Source organism: Zingiber officinale, chromosome 1B, assembly GCF_018446385.1.
Source record: "Zingiber officinale cultivar Zhangliang chromosome 1B, Zo_v1.1, whole genome shotgun sequence".
Taxonomy (NCBI): Eukaryota; Viridiplantae; Streptophyta; class Magnoliopsida; order Zingiberales; family Zingiberaceae; genus Zingiber; species Zingiber officinale.
In genome coordinates, this window is record NC_055986.1 from 149297774 (window position 1) to 149322654 (window position 24881).

Below are 24881 nucleotides of genomic sequence, written 5' to 3' on the forward strand. Positions count from 1 at the left end.
TGGTGACCCTACCTACATCAAGTAATTCTTGTCACAACTTGTGTAGCATCTCCATGTCTAGTATCAATATTTGACCAAAATGGTTTCTCCTAGGCAATGCTGTAGCGGCAAGATATTTTATCAATTTATCATGTATCTAACTATTAGTCTCAATTTTGATAAATTAATAAATAATATTTTTTAATAGACAATTGACCTAAGGACATTAGTTGATAGATTGTACGCTGTGAGTATTTCTTGATTTATCTGATGACTAATGAAAAACTTTCATAAGATCGGATCAACCCGTGATTAATCAGTAAAAATTAAATATCCGATGGCAAGTAAAAAAAATACAATTCTAAATTCTCATATAGAGAAGAAAATTAAAAATTATATTAATTTAGTTAAAAAATTAATTTTTAAAATAAAAAATAAAATTTTAATAAGGATTATAATTTATTTTTTATTTATGAACTAAATAGAAGATACTAATTATTGAATAATAAATAAATAAAATTTTTAATTATTATAATTATTTTATTTCTTTAATATTATTCAATTTATTCTCTTTTATTGTTGAAGTGTTAATTTAAAATTATTTTTAATTTTTTTCTTCAATTGTTATCTTTTATACTAATTTATTTTCTTCTAAATCCCATTTAAGAAGCTTTTATTGGGAACTTATATATCAGAAACAAGTGTTGCTTGAGAAGTTTGTGCATGCCAATGTTTCAAAGCCTCCACAACTTTTTTGGGCACATCCTCTTCCTGTGCTCATACACATCCATTTCCTCAACAAGAAAGATAGATTTCTAGACTCCTCTAACATTCATTCATTCTATCTATTTATCTATCTATCTATCATCTTAAATAATGGTTGGAAAGTATTGAAATACATATTCAGTCAATCCTTTCTTCCTACCAATGGCACATCAAGTGTCTGTTGACCCTTAAGGCAACAAACAAGGTTTCCCTGTTCAGTTAATCATCCATATCAGTCTTCTTTCATATACCTCAAAAAGCCTTCATCGGACAATTCTCACAATGTAGTATTCATAACCCATTTTCTCCAACTTCATCCTGGATGCTAAGACAAATGTCATGTTAGACCTTAACATCATTTATCTTTTCAAATTCACCCTCTCCATCCAAAAACTCGTAATGCTTTCAAGAATATAGATCATCAACTTAATCTTTGTTTTCACTATTTATCTGGTGAAAGTCCCACTTATGCCTTCACTTGGACAATAATCATAAGCATGTTTGGATTCCTCAAGGACGAGGTCCTTTGGAACATCCTGATCCTCCAATACAGGGTTACTTAGAACTATTTCCTCCTCTAATAAGACACAGGGAATACTTAGAGCATTCTTTTTCTTTGCATAAAATTCCTAAACCATCAATCGTGTGGCTCTTATGGTGTAGAACTCTTTCAATCAACATGTGGCTCCTCTGGTGCGAGATTCTTTGATCAACTTCTTTCTCCTCTGATAAATTGGTAGTCCTCAATTTTCAAGGGTTAGAGAGAAATTGAGTGTGGCATTGAAGTTGGGGTTGCTATTGTTATTTGTAGCAAAACAAGCAACTGAACTTTCGATAGACGACACAATTGTTGTACCCATGACAGTGACAATGGAGGAATGCCACGATCTTTGAAAGGTTACAAATGGCCTAGCAGTAGTTTGTAATATAGGTGAAGTTAAGAAGAAAGATAATGAGGTAGATAACAGGGAACAAGTCAGAAGTAAAATATAAACTAATTAATTACACTTCAGGTGTTAGGATATGTGTGATGGTTAAGCTCTCCAATAATAGATCAGGAATCTATTGACTTAGACTTAACTACGACCTAAGAATTTTTTTAAGCCGGTAAAATATCTCATTAACTTTTTAGCAATGGACAAAATTTAAACAATTTATAAATATTGTACTATGTTTGAAAAACAAGACTTTGGACAAGATTTGAAAAAACATGAAACCACTGTGCTAGATTTGTGTATTTATCCATCAAGAACATACTTGCGAGCATCCTGTGAACAGAGTAGATATGAAATTCAGAGGTTCACCAAAAAATCAGGAATAAGATAGCAGATAAGATAACATTTTCCCACCTTTACATGTATTGTTAAATCTACATTCATGTTTCTGAAACTACATTCAATATAACGCCCAGCTGATTGGATCGTGCAACAAACTCCATTCAGCAGAAAAATATTAGGGGAAAAGGTACCAACACAAAGTAACTCTACATAATCATATGGCTAAAATTGAATGACATGCACTCAATTGAACAATCTGATGAATATACATTACATCAGAACAATCAAATATGGAGCACTTTCAAGAAAGATTTGGGTGCATAACATCTGCACCCACTCTCAGGAATACTGGAGAAATAACACGAAAAAAAAACTTGGAGTATACCAATCATTGTGTGGATGAGTATTGTGTCAAGCTATTGTGGAATGCCTATGCTATTATCTAACTCCCAAATCACCACTTTACCATCCAATCCTGAGGGAAATGTTGCCTGTTTAGATACTGGGAGATGAGTGAAAACAAATTAAGGAATGGTCGATGTAAATTTCTAACCTGAAGTACTAAAGCGTCTCACAACACTTTCACCTGGTTTCCTCAAAGGAATGATGCAGCTGAAAGCCAATCAATACGAACCGTTGTCTTTTAAAGAAAACCACCAAATGTAGAAAAATATAGTATGTCATTAACTACAAAAATACCTTATGCAGTTTTCATGAGCACCACCCCTCAGTCGAGATGATTCAACAGTGTCAGAGTTTGCTCCTTTTGACTGACCATACAACTTGCCTAAGGCTTCAGAAAGCTGGGAAAATAAATTACCAAAATTATTAAATAACCAGGAAAAAGAGGCTAGCAAAAACTCACATCTTTGCCTTATATGTACACTCAGCAAACAAAATCTGATTTGAACATGTTTTCTTTGATGCAAAGTGGAACTCTATGGGATGATGGGAAAGGTTCAAAGTTATTAGGAAAGGCAATTAAAATTATCATTAAGACCAGAAGGCATAATTTGCCAATTGAGGGGGCTGATTTTTTCTCCTCTTCATTCTAAAAACATAAATACCCTAAAAGAAACATAAAAGTCAAGTAGTAGTAGAACTGGAGAACGTGCAGCTACTATAGTTCTTAAGTGTCCAATGAAATGTGATTCAAAAGCCACTATAAACAAGAAGTTGAAAGGGTAAGTTTGATGCCAAGCAATGTTTTAATGACTAAAAGAGAAACATTAGATATAGACTTGATACCAGAGCAAGAAAAATGTTCTCAGTATGGGAGTTGGACCCAGGATCTATAAATTGTGGTTACTAGTTCTTTCAAATTTTAATCCAACTGAGGGGAATGGAATAGAAATATAACTAGTAATTTTCAAAACGTATTATATAACTAAATCTTAGCTGTTAATAAAATTTAGAGGTGGCCTGGGTCACCCCAGTTGTCTACTAATTCAAAGGAGATTTAACAATGTTCTCCATTGGGGTCACCCCTGCTCTACTTTAACAGAAACAACACAAAGACAATGATTAGAACCTGGTTTAGAACCATTGAAAAGAAAGAAAGCCATGCATACTGAGAAGTTATGGAAACCAGTTGAGTTGGTATGGCTGCAAACATTTTGTTTAAGCAATGTAGGCATTTTCTAGCATACCTGTGAACCATACTTGGAACTTGATGGTTCAATTTTTCTCTCATCTAAGAATTTTACAAAGCTCCTGTTGAAAACAATAATCTCACAGGAGTCAACTGAGTGCAAAATGGAGCAACAATAAAGTGCAATAATACTTAACCGCAAAGATGCATGGATACTAGCAGTATACAGAGTTAATGGCTAAAGAAAGCATACCATAGTCCTGTTTCATCTGAAGTGAAGATCATAGGGTTGCAGTCAAACCCAACACCAATAACCATTTTTTCAGAAACAAAGAGAATCTGAAAAAAAATTTCATCCTAGGTAAGTTAAACATGCAGTATAAGGGTATTGATATTATAAGGCGAAGTAAAGAGAAAATGCTGACCCACATCACATAAAGGCAAATCACGCAAGGCTACATTTTGTGCCTTGGGAGAAGATCCCACGTCTTCAATGAAGTAAATCATAGAATTGTGACCTACAAATAGGACCAAATGAAAGATACCAGATCATAAAAAAGATTAGACGGATAAAGAAACCAAACTAGTCAATAACAATATAACATCTATGATCCACCTATTTGTATTAGCTATGAAGATTGTCTACTTTTTCCATTTGTGGTTAGACAACTTGTGCAAGGATTTTATAAGTAAACAAAGCTAATTATTCATTTAGAAGGATGAGTAGATATAATGGACTATCAACCTAGTGGTTGATAGGAGAGTCCAAAGGTTAATTGTACATTAAGATTAAGGAAAGATTTCATTTCACCCTCCAAAGTTAAATGTTTTTTTTTTAAATTCCTATCGGTAATCACATGTTTGTCAATGTCACGTCAACATTGGGGCATAAAATGCCTACTAGTTTGAAAACTCTTGAGGATATTTTGACAATTTCATAACTTTGGAGGGCATTTTCAAAAAAACATATAAGCATTGGGGAATGACAAATATTCCCTTAAACTAAAAGCACGAGTTCCCGCAATGCACATTTCAACCAAGACATGCATCATCATTCCAGCAATTGGTAACCTCTAAGCATGGTACGAACCTTACTGGTTTTCACCATTCTCAAACTCACAAATTCTACTGAGGTACTAGATTGTATAATACATACAGCACAGTTAAAAATTATACAAAAGAAAAAACAAATTGTTAACAGAAGTTCTCATTGAACTTTCAATATATGGAGAGTGAAAAAAAAACAACCCTTCCTAATCCGCAGTCCCATTAACCAATAAATTTCATAAAAGAAAACAACTTCAATGGTTCATTACCAAGTAACATCAATACCCCTAAAAAAAGTATGCAAACAAACAACAGTCAAAGATTATTTGGGGACACGGCTGTTATCCCATCATTGAAACTTCTGTACAGTCATCATCAATAAAATTTGAAACTTTATATCATTCTAATATATAACAGAGTTCTCTCCTTCTATTATTTGAGCCTTCAACTGATTCATTCAATTCGTTTAGCCAAATCAAATGGTCATCTATGAATATCTTTGTATCATCTTAATCTGTATTTTTTATTCTATCCATAATTAAAGAGAACTCCGCCCATGACGACCGGTCATGGCCAGTCCCAAGCTCAGATAAAGGAGGAGGGTTGCGTTAGGTTACTAGCCAGTGTTAAAATTATGACAAATATTTAATGAATGGATCCATTAAACTATTGTGCTAATGCTAGGTTGTTCCCTGGAAGGAACACGTTGTAGGTCCGACTGTAATGTCTCGGCAAGGACCACTATATCCCAAGAACTCGAGTGTAGTACTAAATATACAAGAGTTCGCGTTATAGGGTTAACATATCAGCAAGAACCGCTACATCTCTATGAGAACTTGGGTGTAGTATTAAATAGGTAAGAGTTCTCACACCATAGGTTGGATAAGAACAAATATGATAGGAAAACTAATAATCTAAGATTTGGAACATGGAACATGGGAATTCTCACTGGTAAATCAATGGAGGTAGTAGATACGATGATTAGGAGAAGAATTAGTATTTTGTGTGTACAAGAGACAAAATGGGAAAGCGAGAAGACAAAGATGATAGAGAACTCGAGTTTTAAGTTATGGTACACTGGAAAGAATAAAGCAAGAAATGGAGTGAGTATTATTGTAGATAGTTCGTTAAAGGATGAAATTGTAGAAGTAGTTAGAAAAGAGGATAGAATTATAGCCCTTAAGATAATAGTGGTGAAAGAAACTATGAACATAATTAACATATATGCACCGCAAGTAGGATTAGATGAAGCTACCAAATCAAGGTTTTGAGACGACTTAGATGAAATATTGCAAAATATTCCACCAAATGAAATGATTTTAATAGAAAGTGATCTGAATGGGCATGTTGAAGTGAAAAATGAGGAATATGAGAGGGTACATGGGAGTTATGAGTTTGGAATGAGAAATGAGGAAGGGAAAACTATATTAAATTTTGCGATAGCATATAACCTTATATTAGCTAATACGTTTTTTAAGAAAAGAGAAGAATACTTAGTCACATTCAAAAGTGGGAATAATAAATCACAAATTTACTTTCTTATGGTTAAGAAGGATAGAAAGATTTGTAAAGATTGCAAAGTCATCCGTGGAGAAAACTTAACTACCTAACATAGGTTAGTAGTGTTGGATATACGCCTCAAACATAGTATCAATAGAAAGAAAATATATATGACTCCTAAAATTAAGTGGTGGAAGTTAAAGAAAGGAAAGCAAAATATATTTAAAAAGGTAGAAGTACAAGCATTCGGTGAAATATACGATTACTCTAATACAGTATGAGATAAGATGATATTAAAGTTGAAAATAGTAGCTAAGAGTGTACTCGATGAGTCAAAGGGACATGCACCACTAAGTAAGGAATCTTGGTGGTGGAATGAGAAAGTACAAGAGAAAGTGAAGAAAAAACGAATAGCTTATAAGGAATTATATATTTGTAAGAATGAGGAAAACTTAAAAAAACTATACAATACCTAAGAAAGAAGCTAAGAAAGTAGTGAGTGAAGCAAAAAATGAAACTTTTGAACGATTATATCAAAAATTGGATACAAAAGTAGGGGAAAGAGACATTTATAGAATAGTTAAAGTGAGAGAAAGGAAAACAAGAGATTTTATCCAAATAAAATGTGTTAAAGATGAATGTAATAGGGTATTAGTAAACGATGGAGAAATAAAAGAGCGGTGGAAGAGGTATTTTCATCAATATTTTAATGAAGGTTTAGATGACAACTTAACTTAGGTAATTTAAGTAGGTCAAATGAGCATATAAATTTTAATTTTTATCGTAGAATTTAAACTTCAAAAGTAGAACAAACTTGGGATGCACAATGGAAGAGTCGTTGGACCAGATGATGTTCCGATAGAGGTATGGAAGTGCCTAGGAAAATAAGGTATTGAATGACTTATAAAACTATTTAATATGATATTGAAAACGAAAAAAATGTTTGATCAATAGAGGATAAGTACTATAGTTCTCTTATATAAGAATAAGGGAGACGTACAAAATTGTACAAACTATAGAAGTATTAAACTAATGAGTCATATCATGAAATTTTGAGAAAAAGTAATAGAAAAAAGATTAAGGAGACCAGTGACCGAAAATCAATTTGAGGTCAACAATAGAAGCTATACATATTCTTAGATAATTAATTGAAAAATATCGGGAGCAAAAACAAGATCTACACATGGTATTCATTGACTTAGAAAAAGCTAATGATGAAACACTATAAGGGAAAGATTTTAAGCTTTGTAGATTAAAGACAGAATATATGGAATTTAAGTTTAGCAATATTAGAAGTAATGAGACAATTGTTAAGATAGGAGAAGATGAGTTGCCCAGAACTGAGAGATTTAAATATTTAGGATCATTTTTGCAAAATAATGGAGGGATTGAGAGAGATGTTTTACATAGAATACAAGCAGGATGGTTGAAATGGAAGGGAGTGTCGAAATACCTCTAAAACTTAAAGGTAAGTTTTATAAAATCGTAGTTAGACCTGCTATGTTATATGAAGATGAATGTTGGGTTATGACTCGAACACATGAGCAGAAGATGAGAGTTGCAGAGATGAGGATGTTAAGGCGGATGTGTAGACATATATGATGATGGACAAAAGAAGAAATGAGAGTATTAAAGAGAAAGTCGGAGTTGCATCTATTGAGGAAAAACTTCGAGAGACATATTTAAGATGCTACGGACATGTACTTCGATGACCAATAAATGCTCCAGTCACGCATATCAAACGAGGAAGAGGAAGACCAAAAAAGACTTGGTTAGTAACAATAAAATAAGATAAAATTTATTTAAGTATAGATAATGATATATTAGGAGATAGAGCTCAATGGCGTAAAAAGATTCATATAGCCGACCCCACTTAGTGGGATAAGCCTTGATTGTTGTTGTTGTATCCATAATTAAAGAGTCACCTAACGACTCTCAGAATAGTATTTTTTTAACATTTTTAATAATCCAACAACTTCATCTCAACATCCTCATCTCTAATTAGCACATAACTACTCCATAAGACCTAGAATGCTCCTTCATATTCCAACTATCCAGCCTTAATTGGATCAATGGTTACTTCATTAGTAACACTCATTAAAAAAAGAATAAGACGTGTAAGAAAGAGAAAATATAATTTCAGCTAGAAAATATAATTAACTAATAAAATCACTACCAATAAAATAATGCGACACATGCAAATTTTGGAGTTCATTAAAAAGAAATATTTATTAAGTTTCATTAAAAAGAAATCTTCAAAGTAACTAAAAAAAATGTTATACTGAATAAAAACTGCCAGCCACAAATAAAGAATAAGCATATCAAAGTATATTTAACAGTTCTAACCTGCATATGCCAAGGTGTTTCCACTTGGAGACCACCTCACACCAAATGCCCATGTGAAAGAAAGATCAAGTTGGGCAATTTGCTGCTTACAACAATACAGGAAAAATATCAACATAAATATTAAGATTATGTAAATGAATCTTCAAAGCTTTAAATAGCCAAAGGTCAGCAAACTTCTCAATATAGCATGAACTATTTCTTATCTGTTATATCGTTTATTGTGATAAGAGGCTCCTGTTATTGGGTCTATGAAACAACCTTTTTTTTGGGTCATGGTTCCTACAAGTTAAGATTATGGTCCAGCCAGACTAAACAATGGTCCAGTTTTTATCTTTCACTGAACAGCAACAGTGGATCAAATTATGAGATAGAATCTTTAACCAATGTCTAACTACAAAATCTTTAACAAAGGCCCTAACAAATTTGATAGAGTTTTAGAATAAGAAGAAAAAATAGGTTCAGCCAGTTGTATCCACCATTGAGCTCTATGTAATGCTACATCACAAGTTATATGTAATCCTTTAAATTGCAGCTAATTATGTTTTTGAAGGCACATGTATATTTGTTGTCCTTTACCCACTTACGCCTAAGTCTGTTTTATCCACTTGCCAAATCCATTTTTCAATTTTGAACATATTCAAATCATGTCCACCTATCTTCTCTCAATTATCATCTGATATACACCTTCCATCCTTCCATCTTGCAAATAAGAAACAACAATCATCAGAGAATAATCATATAAAATTCATCATCTGGGGGGGGGGGGGGGCAATAGAAGGATAATCATAATCATAATACATACATAGATCACCATGTAAAATCCATGTAGTATACAAGTTACTAACAAGTTATTTATGCATGATAGAATCAATCAAGGAAAACATTACAGTCTCTTTTACAATATAATTGGATATAACGTAGCTAAACAAAAGATAACTAAAAGACCTCATCTATATATTTAAAGGAGGGTTTACAGGGGACACACACATGAATGATTCATGCTCCATGTATTTACTATGCGTATCTTCCCTCCCCTCCTATTTTTATGCTCTAGTAAACTTAGCCTAAGTCATGACAATCAAGTTTGCTGCAGGAGCAGAGTCAAAGGTCATTATTGAGAAATCTAGTTGTTGACAACAATTGAATTTCCATAATAATAGCATAAAAGCATACCTAGCACCCAAAGCAAGAGTACAAACCTCATAGTATTTTCTAAAATCAACCGTCATTTATAATGCATATATAATAAGACTAAATATTGGCAATTTTCTCAATGGACGCACCAGAAGTTTCATTTCTTCCCAATGGGTGCATTTTCTCTTAATGTTATGAATGTAATTTTTTTTCTTTATTGATTTTTTTTGAGGGCTTAAACTTTTATCTTTTTGTACAAATATGAATATCATTGGATTTATAGGAGTGAGATCTATTTGAAAATAGTTTTCAAGTTAAAAGGAGTTATTTTAGGCCATCAAGGTGGTTCTGGCCAAATCACGTCTTGCTGTTCATGAAATACAAATGGGTATGTACGCATTTCTATGAAGACACTGATTTCAATTGTGATTGTACCTTTATATTGACACAGTAGTGCATGAAATACAAACGAGCAAGGAAACTAAAAGAATTATTGAAATTAGTTCAAAGGGAAGATAAAAATCTGTCGATAAATGAATCCCAATTTGTTGAGCGGTACTTATTAGGTCCTGTTCTATAATCTGGTTTGATCTTGTAGTCCAAATAATTCCATACCATGATGTATCTGATATAATAGTAATCAGTGAAAAAAAAATACTTATACAAACCAGTGAAGTGACTCCATCTCCAACGGTACAAAAATATGAATCATTAGAATATTCGGAACCATTCATGAACATTACCGCAAATATAATTAAAACATTTATGGCTCCCACATAAATAAGAAGCTGTGCAGCAGCCACAAAAAAGGAGTTCGATGAAATATAGAATAAAGATATATCCATTCTTTTCTTCCATAATGTAAACCATCTTAATTTTTTTAATTGATTTTGGAATAGAATAATTCCTAGAAAAATAGACGGGGGTTTAGAGCCTATAGACATTATTACATATATTATACTCTAACTATAACCTCCCCAGCCCTTCTTTTTTTTTAGAATTTATAGGAGTGAGATCTATTTGAAAATATTTTTCATGTTAAAAGGAGTTATTTTAGGCCATCAAGGTGGTTCTGGCCAAATCACTTGGTGGTCAAGGTGGTTTATTTCTATGAAATGGGTATGTACGCATTTCTATGAAGACACTGATTTCAATTGTGATTGTACCTTTATATTGACACAGTAGTGCATGAAATACAAACAAGCATGGATGTGTTCCTAGGACAACATGGATTTCAACTGTAGTCTTACTTTTACATTATGATATGTTTAAGTCTATCAAGGTGGTTTATTTATTCATTTGCATGAAATCCTAAAGTAAGTGCATAGCTGTGTTTGTGGGATGATGTTGATTCCAACTATGGACTTACTTCTGTGTCCTGCTGCATTTAGGTGCATCAAGGTGGTGATGCCTCTTGTGAAAGAGTGGCCGGTTGAACTAAGGGTATTGCGGGGATTTCATAGTAGAAAGTGCTCCCTTTAGAAAGAAATGAAACTCAAGGCATCCATTCGAAAAATCCCAGCTTCAAATGCGCCCTTTAGAAAGACATGAAGCTTAGGGTGCCCATTAGGAAAATTCCCAACTTTGAGTGCACCCTTTAAGAAATTTGCCCTAAATATTTGGACAAGTCAACAAAAAAATTGAATGGACCAAAACCAATGATGTGTGCCTTTAATTTAATTTATCAGTACTTTTATTGTTACAAGTAGCAACTACAGACTAAGGTAATTTATACCATAAATTCAAATTCAAGAGATACCACATGCCAACATCTAGTTAGGTAGCAAAGATGAATCCTTCAATGCATGCAAAATAATTGATGCAGCTATAGACTAAGGTAAATGCAGCCATAGATTAAGGTAATTCATTCCACATATTCAAATTCAAGAGATGCCACATGCTAAGTGCTGGTTGGACAGAAAAGATCAATCTGTCAATGCATGTCAAGAAGCCTTCACTATGTATCAAAAATAAATAGATAAATAAATAACAAGTTCACCAAAACAACTAGATTACAAAAGTACTTGCACATAAATCTTTCTGCAATGTCCGTACTCCCACAAAAACATCCATGAGAAAGATAATTATCAATCAGGCACTATAGTAGTAACTGGAGATATTTTAATAACCTCAAAATTTACTAATCAATCTAGTGAATAAAACAACTAAATAACGAACCTCTCCAAATTTTACATCACCAGAAGCACCTGATCCTGATCCTTTCCAAGGAAAAAAATTTAATCCCGAGTCTCTGTTACAATCAAACAAATTCAAGTAATTGTCACCCAATTTAAAATAAAGATATATATTTTCACTGAGCACTGTACAGACCTTGAATCCACACCTTTGATGAAAGTAGAAAACACCCTACATTTTCCATCAGTAGATGTTGTTGCAAGAAGAATCTGTAATCGCAAAGCATAGCTGGAGTCAATCGAGCTCTGAAACTTGATGATGACAGCCATCAAGGTTCTTTTTGTTTCAAAAGTAAAGAAATATCAATAGGCATGCTGTAGATTCCCTAAGATGTGCTAATATAGCAAGATGCCAGATGTTCTAAGCACACCTTCCCCTCTTTACATGTTTCTTGGCCACAATGTAACTGAAGTCATAACAATGACATAGACAAGCAAAATCAAGCATAAACCACTAGCAATTTTAGAATACATAAAATCTTCTGGCAATATGATATGAATATAGAAGTCTAAATGCTATGCCACGTGTTCCAAAATCAATGCTAAGATATGGTGATTGCCTGATATCAGAAAAACTAATAATTAGCATTTCTTCTCTCTCTGACATGAAGCTATAATTTGTTTTTTTATTTAACAGTCTTTAAGCTATTGGTTTACAAAATCAGGACCATCTAGCTGTAACATTCTGAAAACACAGGCATACTAAGAATTTTCATCTATGCCTCTCTTCTTAGTTCTTACACTCTTTCATTATCAACATATAGTCATTTTGCACATCATTCAAATATGCAAAAATTTCACACACAAAGGATAAGGAATGACAAATTTTAAAATTTTCTTGATCTTCTTATATCTTATGTAGCTATCCAATATGACGCACAGAACTGATGATCACTTTATCTCTGGTTCTTTTACTCCCTTATTTTCTTGTTCGCCTCTTAGGAAAATAGATCTTAAAGGAAGCTTTCAAGTTGTTAATCTAATTTAGGATTATAGAAAAGTTTTGGAAGAAGTTTGATTTAATTTGGTTGGTAAAGTCTCTAAGTTGTTAATCTAATATAGATTATAGAGAAGTTTTGGTAGAAATTTGATTTGATTTGGATGGTTTGATAGTTTGTTATTTGTAATTTGTAATTTGATTTATTTCCTAGTTTAATTTTTATTAGGTATAGTTATTTCTTTTATTGAAGGGGACCTTGGTGCAATAGTAAAGTTGTTGTCATGATGCAAAATGCAAGATAAGACTGCGTACAATAGATCCAATATGATTTGACCCTTAAGTGGCACCTTGCATGAAACATCATGCACTAGACTACCCTTTATAGTTATTTCTTTTCTTGTTGTTTTTAGTTTATTTACAAGTTTATCAAGGTTGGAGTCTGAATTTTCCCATATTAACCAATATTTTAACTGATAATAATTTTATAAGATTATTTATCTTTTGTGTTGCATCAATATGTGTGAATTTTGAACCCTTTTATGTTGCCTTATTGGATTTCTAACCTAACCTTAAGATTTTAATTCAATATTCTCATTCTTTATAGCTTATTTAATGTTCACAGCAAAAGAATAAAAATTAATGATATACCAAAACCAAAAGAAAATGTCTACCCATCCACTCATGTATTTCCAAATAATGAACTTTCAGCTACCATCAAAGGTTTTAAATCACATTCTAAGTAGAAAGCTTTGATGTTCACCTCAATGAGATGGTTCCGATACCATGCCGGAGTGTCAAATTATAGTGTCGGCAACAAATTAGAGCCAGAAAAAGGGATGAAGAAAAAGATGAAAAAATAAAGTTTAAAATATGATTCCACATTGGAGTTCTTATTGAAATAGTACAGTTTTGACACTGCTTCGCTTTGTGTTACTTCTGAGCTTTGGCATGCATCATACCATGTGTAGATTTAATTTAAATGGGTTTTATTCTTTAATACACTTTTATTTAATTTATTTACTTATTAAAATAAAGCTATACCAAGCATATAGCTAATTGAATAACTTTTTTGTAGCAATAAAATGTATTAATCCTCGACAAATTTGGGCACCTGTTAAAGTATCTCAAGAAGAATTAAGATGGCTTTTACTCATTTTATCATCTATAGATTTTCTATTTTTTAACAAAATATATTAATTTTAAAATTGAATTAAAAATAAATTTACTCATTTTTATTTTAATTCATGTAAGAAGAATTCATATAAGTTTTACTTCTTAATATACTTCCCGTTCATTTGTTTACTTATAAAATAATACAGTAGAGATTTGATAATCAATTGCTATAGAATTTTAAAGAAGCAAACAACAAAAGGATAATAAACTTGAATTTATCTCGACTCATGCTAAAAGGTGTGCAATGTGTCAAAACACAAGCTACACAATATAGATTACTCATGTCAATTAAGATCAAATTTTGTTAATTTATTGAAATGGTATGTTTAGCTAGTGTCAACTGACATGATATGAAATTTCAAACTATGCCACCAACTATAAGATTCTTAAAGATCAACATTAAATTCAAGAATGCTCTAATTATATTATAAATGCTAAAACTTAAGTATTCAGGTATACTTCGAGGTTCACTCTGCTAACACATGGCAACATCTCCGTCATTGATGGTATAAAAAGTGTCACTTCAATCTTCAATTAAATAGAAAGTATAGTATCCTCTTTTAATCAATGAAAAAATTAAAAGAAATACATCTCTCTCCTCCCCTCTCGTGAACGTAACAAATAGGATGGAGAATTGGGATGGCGAAACTGCCTCCTTCACGGTGATGACTGTCATTTATGACTTGCCGAATAAATGTTGCAAGTTGTGTCACCAACAAATCGAGATAAGTTGAGCCACTTGCATATTGAGACAAGTTACTTCATTGTTTTTTAGATCACTGCTTTGGAACTATTAGATTGTTGACACGATGAAAGAAGTTGAGAGACCGTTCATTCCCTAGATTGAAACAGCACGATGGTTTTCAATCGAATGTTGCATGACTAACCAATAGTGAGCAGTGGCTCATTTGTTTCCAAGTTTAATTTATTCACATACCATGTCACTAACTCACTTTCAAAGTTACAAGGGTGAATAGGTAAACATCTCCATACAAAATCAAGCATGCTATTGACACTAAGATCAAAACAGATTTAAAGATGTGTGCATATGCACACCGGCATGATCCCTACATGTGTATGATCAACATCTCCTACATGTTAATGGCAAAATAAATTCAAGATTTAATTCTTGCATGCATGGCTTGCATGAACTAATTCATCTATGAATGTCAATGAGTAGCGATGCTAACTATATCTCTGCATGTGAAATTATGGGCTTACTTTTGGTGAATAAAATTTTTTTTTGCATGACATGAATGCGAGTCAACATGCATGCATGATCTCCTATATAAGAGTTAACAAAATAATTCTTCCATGAACTAATCTACTAATCTTCAACTGCAATAATTGGCAATGTTGGACGACATCTACAATTGCAAAATTATGGGTATTTTTCTCTCTACATAAGAGTCTTTTTTTTCTCTCTACTTACCTTGTGAAGAGATGGATGCAAAAAAAAAAATAAAAGAAAAAAGAAAAAAAAACATCCATAAAGAGGTTTAAGTGGTATTTTTTTTAACCTCTATTTACCTTCATGGATTGATAAGGGGAAAGAAATTATGAATAAAGGAGGAAAAAGATTAACAAAGAAGAAAAATTAATGGATGAAAGAGGGAAAAATATTAAGGAAAAATAAATAGAGAAAAGAATTATCTATTTAAAATATTTGGCCTAAAGTTAAAAAAATGTTGCGACTCCGGAAGCGGTGACCAGGTTACAACATCCACTGTGACCTTGCGGAGCCTCCCACGGGATTGTGGCAGCCATTGCGACCTCACGAAGCCACCGTGAGTTGCGATGCCAGTACTGCTTCAGTGAGCAGAATGATAAATTCTCGTATCGACTGGCATGGGTTGGTACTTAAACCTTAGTATTACTTATCGTTTTTTCCATTTGAAGTGTGACTTAAATTGTAACTGTTAACATCCGATGTGCACAATAGAGTTTGGTAGACCTATAGGTATAACATTTCCATAATTGTTCATAATTGCTTTCATGTTCACATTCACTAACGTAACATTGACTTTGATGTTCTGTGTTTTGGAACAACTTTCTTAGTGTAGCTATGGAAGGATTGCTGGCACTTCGTCAGTTTTCTTGTTTTTAGGCTAGGATTATGGAAGATATTGTTTGCGTTTTCATATATGTGAAACTTTGATATAATATTAATAAGAAAACTTAAAGTGTGTTAGTACTTACAAACCCAGCTACTTAAACTAAATTAAATATTCTTGCATAATTTAGTTCCTCATTAAGGTTACTTGAAATGGATATTTTAAAAGAATTATCTTTTTCAAATGCGTCCAATTAGCTACATCTATTATACAATGTTTCACCATTTTGAATTGATATGATTCCACTTACAAATTGGCTAAAATAAAAGTTGTAAAGGAAGTTATATATGTTCTTACTTTCTCTCTCTATAATTTGTACTTGATCATTTTTTTCTATTTTAGTAAAATAATATAAGATTTATTTTCTATAATTTAATATTGATAATGCAACATGTTCACAATCCACATAGTACATTTATGACATAACTTAGAGCGACGAGTCACACTAATATACCTAGGAAGCAAAAAAACTAAATGTTCAGAGAAAAAGTACCATCTGTATTATGAGCATAACCTTGAAGAGATGAGAAAAAATTCCATGACAAATATCAGCAAACATAATAACAAACTTACATTATTGGGATGCCATGCAACACTTGTAACAGAGGAATTATGCTTTTTTCGTATAAGCTTGCTGACCCACCTGAATGTAAGCAAACAATAATTCAGAGAGAAAGCAAACCCCTAACAGCAAGGAGATCAAATCTGGTTAGATAATGAACCATTATATGGCTAAGAATTCCATTGACATTAGACTATAAACGAGGACTGAATGAGAATAAATTAAGTTTTATCGAACAGAGTAAAAAAACTAGACAGTTCTCTAGATTTTCATGTTTTGCATCGTACAATGCACCAAATATACTCTTAGCATCAACCTTGTTAATAGCTCTATCTAGATGCAATAATTAACTGACAACAGATATCAGAGTAACAGTTTTACTGCAATGTGATTCGGGATGAGAAGAATCAAAAATAAGGTTATTGCTTTGATCTACCAAACTACAAGTTTACTAATATCACTAGTAGTATACAGGTGCTCCCTTTAGTCTCCAAAGACTAGAAATGGTAACAGACAAGAGTGGAATAATGAGTGGAGCAGTGGAGGAGAATAGGTTCATGAGATCTGCATCTCACAACAAATTAAAGTGTGCCTTTTCTCTTCATTAACAACTTTATGGGTGTGGTAGAGCCAATTAGCAGGAGACACTAGATCCATGGACCATGCACCTCAGGTGTGCTAGGTCACATGTTGTGGGTTGCTATAGTGCATTGTTTTTGGTGGGGGTGAACACAAGAGGCATTTCGAGGACCTAAACAAGATGATGTTATTCATAAACCAAGCAAGCTCAGTCAAGCTTGACTGTGTTCAAGCTTATTTATTTGAAAATAAACAAGCTTGAGCCAAGTTAACTGAGCTCAATATTTTGTGTTCAAACTTATTTACTAAAAGCTTACCAAGCTTGAGCATTTACTAAGTTCAAGTTAACACAGGGATGCCCTTAAATTAAAACTTTAATCCAACAAATAAAACTTACAGCATTGTCTCATTTTACATATATTATAGACAATTTATGACCATACAGTTAATAAAATATCATCATAAATATATTCATGTAAAAAAGTATTATAAATATAAATATTTATTATTTATGATACATTTGGAAAAAAAAATTAAATAACATGATTGTCAATGAACCTAAAACAATTTTGGCGAAAAGTTTATTATGAACACTGTTCATGAACATTAATAATGTGAGCTCAATATAGTCCAAGCTTGTTCATTTATCTTGCTAAACTTAAAAACAATGTTCAACTTTGTTTGTTTTTATTTTATTTATTTTTTCATATTGATCATAGACATAAATGAACTCTTACTGAGCTAAGTGTGACTCGGTTCATCATTCGCAACACTATTAGTTCTCATGTTGAAAAAAAATCCAAGAGGCAGGGGCAAACTACACCAAGTCAATAGTTTTAATTTTGCGTTAGTGGACCTGCTCACCACATTAACACCTAGTTAGGTTAAGAAGTCCAAATGAGTACCCACGTAAGCTACAAACATAATTAGAATCAAGGTATTAAAAGGAGATTTCAAGCGGTCAACCTCTTGCCTAGTGCGTAGGGAATAGGTAGAGATGCCTAAGCAAGGGCCTAAGTTTTGAAATTAAAATAATATTAAAATATAGTTAAAAAATTAAATTAAGAGTGTCCTATATATATATAAAACAACATCCTTAATCAATTAAATCAACTTTACAAGTATAGATAATTAATAGATAAACAAGCACTATACTCTGAGAGTGAAATACTTTATATTTCACATTGTAACCAAGAAAACAAAAATCACAAAAATAAAAAAACATAAATTATAGCCATAAATTTAAATTGAAAAAAAAACAAACAAAGAACATAGCTAGTTTATAAATAACATCATGTTACAATAGAAGAAATAACTAATCTTAAATAAACTAGCAATTTATAAATAATAATAATAATAATAATAATAATAATTTTCCCCTTAAATGTACTTGGATTGCTAGGCAAATTGTTTTGACTACTTTTTAAAAAGGTTGCTTGACAAAGACGGCCTAGCCACTAGGTGAAGCAATCCCTAGGTGAAACCGCCTAGAGGTGGCTATTTTTTAGAGTATGACAAGAATAATTATCCATGGAAGAATTTATAAAGGTCACATTAGAGCATGGTTTAAATTTCGATCCGTGCGGATAGGACCGCCAGAACGATACGATTTCAGATCATGCCGTGCCGATACGCTTTGATATTTTTTATTTATATATAGTAATTATTAGATAAATATGTTTATTGTGCATAATTTTAAAATAAGTTGCATATTGATTTTATATAAGTTGTTTGAACAACTTAATATGGTTAGAAAAATAATTAAATATAGTTTTCTTTAAAGATATATTAATTACTCGAATTAAAATTGATACATCATAATTATATAAATTAATTGTTTATTCATTTAATTAATTATTAGTTTAAATCTTATATATTTAAAATAGTAAAAAATCAAAATATCAATTAAACAATAAAAAATATTAAATAATAATAAAAATTATGAGAATATAAATATTTTTATTAGATTTTTTAAAAAATTTAGAATTTTTAAATAAATTTAAAACAATAAAAAAGAATTGTTTATAATATCAATTAATATGTTTTTTAATTTTAACTATATTTTTGTATATTTTATAGGAATAATTTAATTAGGATTTATAAAAACCTATTCAAAATATCACACACTTGGGAATTGTTTAATTAATCAAGTCTTTTTTTTTGCAACAGTGATCCCGCGAGGCGTGAGTTGCGAGTCCCGCAAGCGCGGCTCGCGCCACACTTCTGCCGGCGGCAAAGGTGTCGCCTGATACTTCCGGCGGAGGCATCGTGTGACTCTTCCAATGCTCGTGGAGGCGTCGCGCAACGCTACCGCTAGAGGCGTCGCGGGACGCTTCTAGTGGTGCCAGAAACATCGCGCAACGCCTCCACTACCGCCGTCCTGCAATGCTTCACGGAGGTGTCCATTGCAGGCGGATGACGAAGGTGAAATTTGTCCGCCTGTTGTGCCGGTTTCACTTTCTCACCGGAAAGGTAAATTCCGACGGTTTCAAGCAGATGACTTGGCACTTCAAACCATGCATTAGAGGCATTAGTGGCTAAAAATAAAAGTTCACAATTCAAACAAAACCAGGATGTCCACTTTGGATGAAACATGCTTTGGGAGTTTATTATCATCACCACTTAAATTGCTATAGTCTAAACAAAATGAATAGAATATACCCATCAAATGCAATTCCATGAATATCATAGATTCCCCACGCTAATTCAATGAGCAAATGTTAAGCTAAATGGTCCAAAGAAGCATAGAATACTATGTTAAAGGGCAATCCAGTACACGAAGCTCCTGCCAATATGGGATTCCAATGAAGGATCTATTGTACAGAACATTACATTGCAAGAGATTGTTTACGCGAATCAAACCCATGGTCACACGACAACAACTTTATCGTTGCGCCAAGGCTCCCCTTCAAAAAAAAGGTAGATCCGCTACCTTAGCGGCCCCCCTAGTGCCGGCCCCCAAGGTTCCCCTTCAAGATAGAACACTAGGTTGTCAAAGAATATATTAGATGCACATCCAATATACTAGTTCTTTATTAACACATTAATGCATGGAAAAATATGAAAGCCAATTACCAATTATTCTCTTGTTCATAGTAGCATATGCAAACAGTTTTAGCACCACTTCCGACAGCAAACTTGTTTTCTGAGATGTCAAAGATGAGTCAGAAAAGTAAGAAAACAAATACTAAGTTATACCTAAATATCAGAAAAATCACCCATCTGTCTTTTCAAACATAAGAACAAAAAGGCAACTGTTTTATACTGATTCAAGTCTACAATAAACAGTATATTTAAAACTTTAATATTTAAACAAAAAGTTTGTTATCTCATAATAACTGTTTTAGGTTTGTCCACTTTCTCCACAGGATGACAAAACTATAACCTATATTACATTAAAAATAGACCCCAGAGCAAGCTTACATACATTCTAGATAAATTATTCTCTACAGGTGTGTGCACCTCACCTTCTCATACTATCTTTCTCCAGTTGATGTACCTAGTAGCTGCCTACTTTGGTGTGAAGAACACTAATTTGCTAGGAATCATTAGACATGTAGTTGATAAAATTCACACTATAAGTCTTTCACCAAAGATACCAAAATGACTTTGGAAATTGCAATGAGTAGCGATGATGGATTTTGTAGACGTCTAGAGGTCTAATGTTAGAAATGGCAAGATTTATAAGTACACAAGGTATTAAGTGCTAAAAGTCACCATAGATCAAGAAATGCAACAACTTAATCTTCTGCATCAATAATGAAATTCAAGAAGCTGCACTAGAAATTATGTTATACTGATGGTAACATTTTTCAATCTCGTGTTTCAAATAGGTCCAGTTGTCAAAATAAATAAACAAATAAATTTAAAACACTATGAAGGCAACTAAATCACTTATCTCCACGTAGAAATGACCAACAAAACATTCATCATCAGTAATGGAAAAACTAAGAAAACATTGAAATATGCCATCTTATCCTAGTACCTTTTGGACTCCATTGGACACAAAGTGCAGCACGATTAAGCCTGAGAATGACAAGGGTGGGCACCCACTCTGATGCTTCTTGATTCCATACATATCTAAAATATGAAGCATAGAAAATAACAAAATCTAGATTATATTCTTATCTATCATGCAAAAAAATATAAAAAAGTATTATAAAAATATACTTACGAGTTACGATCATGCGAAACAGTTACAATTTTGTTAGTTTTTATGCTCCAATCTATTCCAGATACAATTTGATCATGCTGTAAAAACAAGGACAGGGAAGCAAGGCTATGAACATTGGACTGAGACAACAAACACTTTACATTCAAAACATTAAATAGAGAGAATCATCAATAGTTACAATTTGGCCCATATCTGTCAATATTTCTCACAATTCATTGGTCTTCCATACCCTTTTTTTGCATCCTTGCTCAGTTTGGATGCAGTTTTAATATCATAAACAGTACAAAGACATGTAACAAAAGACTTAAGCGAGCAGTTATAAAAGTACACAACTGGCAATATAAATATAGAGAAAATTTCATTCAGCCACCAGACTATTACTTTGTTTTTCAAAATGCCTTATAGTTCCAATATTGTTCTTTTACCCTTCACAATTTCATAAGGGTTGTCAATTTACCCCTCTGCAGTAACAATAGTGGAGCAGATGAATTCAGAAGGAAAAAATGCTAATGGCAAATTCATCCCACACTTGTTAATGGCAGAAGGGTTAATTGACAATGATTATAAAAATGTGGGAGTAAGATAACAATAGTGAAAGTACACCGCATTCTAGAGAAAAGAATTAAGCTTCTAAGTGCATATGTAAAAGATGTAAAACATTAACAAGCTATGTTTCTCCCAAATGTTTGGGTCAACTCCAAAATTATATGCATGAATAAGATCATGATTTCAGTTAATCAATTTTAAGCATCTTAAACCTTATAGAGTAAAACTCATTGCCTTTTCCATTTTAATAATTCAGTGACTACAAATGCACATTTAGTGCATATCTAAAAGATGTAAATCATCGACATCAACAAGCTAAATTTCTCCCAATTATCGAGGGTTGATTACACACATCTTATACCTCCATTGAGCTCTACATAAGACTATAAAACTCATAATTCTACAAATCAATTAAATCATTTTTTGTTGCATTAACTCTTTTCTCTTTGATTTACCACATATTCCTTCCACTCCAATTATCCAGCTCCTCTAATTATAGAATCTCTTGATCGCCATCAAACCATCTGAAAGATGTAAGTCAAATTACAATAACTGGAATGTGCTGAAATCCATTATCTCATGTAACTTGGCACCCTAATGAAGGTCTTATAACAGTCCAACCAAAAACTCGCAGTCAAAACCCACAACTATAAACAAAAGGAGAAGGGTTCCAAGAGTCCTAATAAGATGGTCAAATATATTAGGAAGCAGACAAAGACAAATACCTTTTGGAGAACATGTATCCTCTCCCACTTTTCGCCAAAGAATTTGTAGATATGCACCTCATGGTTATTGGGACAAAATGCAACCACTGTACATCGAAATGGTAAATTATGACTACTATAAAGCAAGTTGTTAAAAGAAATAAACCAAAGGCCATTGAGTATGGAATACAAAACTAATGCTAAGTTAAGGGAAATAATGGTGTAGGAGTTCACTTCTATCTGTATGTCCAATACTATCAACGCTATCTATTGATTTACTTGGCCCACACCTATGTTCTACCTTCTCATTGGAAAATACAACATTGCACCACCATTTGAAAATAGAAATACCTCCTATTTAATGAAAAATACAAAATTGATGAATAATCATTTATCTTAACCATCAGAATTAAGCATACGAATCTAATCATTAGAATTGTTAACTAATGAGGAGTAAGTATTGAATAAAAAAATCTCTTTTGTGGAAATTCGAGCCTATCAATGAAAAGAATACTGAACATGTTCGATATTGCATAAAATTTCTCACAAAATCGAACATCTACATTATCATCTATTGTAGTTTTATAACTAAGAAAACCAAATTTCCAAAGTGAAAAACATCTTGAAACATGTTTGACTTTTTTAACTGTATAATTTCAAAATAAATTAATAAAAGGCACACTTTGTTAATAAGGAAGTATTTACTAATTAATAAGTTAGTAATTAAATGGTCGTTCTGAAGGGAAACATTATCCATATACAAGAAGAGCCACACCAGTGTTTTATAAATTTATCATCCAAAAGAAAACAATGGGACACATTTGCATGTATCTTCTATTTCTTTTTCATTTTGTTGATTCTCTCTTTGGCATTGAAAGCCTTTATCATGCACTTCCATCAAAGTACTGATAGGCCTAAGGAGTAATAACAAAAGTATTCAAGGCCAATTTATCCAACTAAATCCATATGCTGGATTGAAAACTTCACTATGTAGCATCCCTGTCATCTAATTTTTAGTTTTTCTCACTGCTACTTTAATATTTAACTAATTTAACAAACTTCTCAATCAACATTGTCCAAGTGAACTAATATCCCAACATAATCAAGTCATTTAAAATTATATATCATGCAATTGATATATCATCATTGAATTGTATTTGTCCCAACTATTTGAGTCGACTACATTAATATTATCTTTCATTCAGATGTATACAACAATCATCACTAGTACCATCCAAATCAATTAAATAGTTTTTAATCCATCAGCAGAATAAAAAAAAATTAAAACAACCAGACACTCAGATTTCCATGAGTCCATGAGTGTATTAATTTGGTACTTGGGAAATCAATCTCACGTAAAGTGGTCTGAGGTTTTGTCCTGTTTACAACGTTGAATTGATTTTTTTGAACCATTATAGTCTCAAAAATGCTAAAGGTGCTCATAAATAATAATGAAAAAAACACATCAAGGAATGAACCAAATATTGCAAACAAAAAATGAACAAATTTGAGATTTTCTCTTACTAAGCTGGTTATTTGGGGGTAAACATGATATCCATGAGAAACAACGAGGCATGCATATTCCATTTACTCTAAGAAGAAAAGCAAAGTAGGCACATTAGCATTTAGATGAGATAAAAAGAAACCGGCTTTTCATGCACCATGGTTGAAGCAAAAACACTAGGTGAAAAGAAAAGTATTCCACAAGGGAAATCGCGCGAGTCAATTGCTATCTCATCCCCTTAAGATGGAGACCCACAAGTCAAAAGACGCACCAATAAGATAATCGGGGTAGGTCAGCAATTAGCATCGATTCGCAAATTATCATAGAGGCAGCTGCCAAAAGGGAAGAATGACTAACCAAAAGAAAACTAATGCTATAGCAGACGCTCCCATGACGGGAGGCTATTCCCGGATCTCCCGGAAGATGAAATCTAGGATGAAAGGAAATGAATGTATTCCTAAACGGAGCATGAATGAATAATTACTGGATCGATCAGGACTCCATGCGTGGCAGGTGATGCACTGCGCGAACTGATGTATCGCAACCGCCGCCATGCCCTAAATCGTGTTTCCGCCCCACCTTTTCCCCCTCCAACTGCTAAATCTTTCCCTTTCTCCGTTCTCCGATTGAGAGAGTGAAAATTCAGAATGGATGGGTAGATCCAAATCTTTGAGTAACTCGTGCAAGAAGGAGAAGTGGGGGAAGTTCGAAAGCTATCTTCTCCTCTAATTGTGAAAAGCAAAAGTCAGAC

At 32.7% G+C, this 24881-nt stretch overlaps 1 protein-coding gene across 1 annotated transcript; it reads right to left on the bottom strand.

Annotated features, from left to right (window-relative positions):
• Positions 1-2074: 2074 nt before the first annotated feature.
• LOC121984763 (actin-related protein 2/3 complex subunit 1A-like) lies at positions 2075-24881 on the bottom strand. The gene is made up of 15 exons (XM_042537892.1): positions 24615-24881; positions 22648-22733; positions 21377-21453; positions 21188-21282; positions 20278-20347; positions 16635-16704; positions 11971-12044; positions 11818-11890; positions 8506-8587; positions 4042-4130; positions 3866-3951; positions 3671-3734; positions 2721-2824; positions 2575-2633; positions 2075-2496 (listed from the first exon to the last, which is right to left on the bottom strand). The coding sequence occupies exons 1-15, from the start codon at positions 24682-24684 to the stop codon at positions 2438-2440; spliced, it is 1158 nt and encodes a 385-aa protein (XP_042393826.1). The 5' UTR covers positions 24685-24881; the 3' UTR covers positions 2075-2437.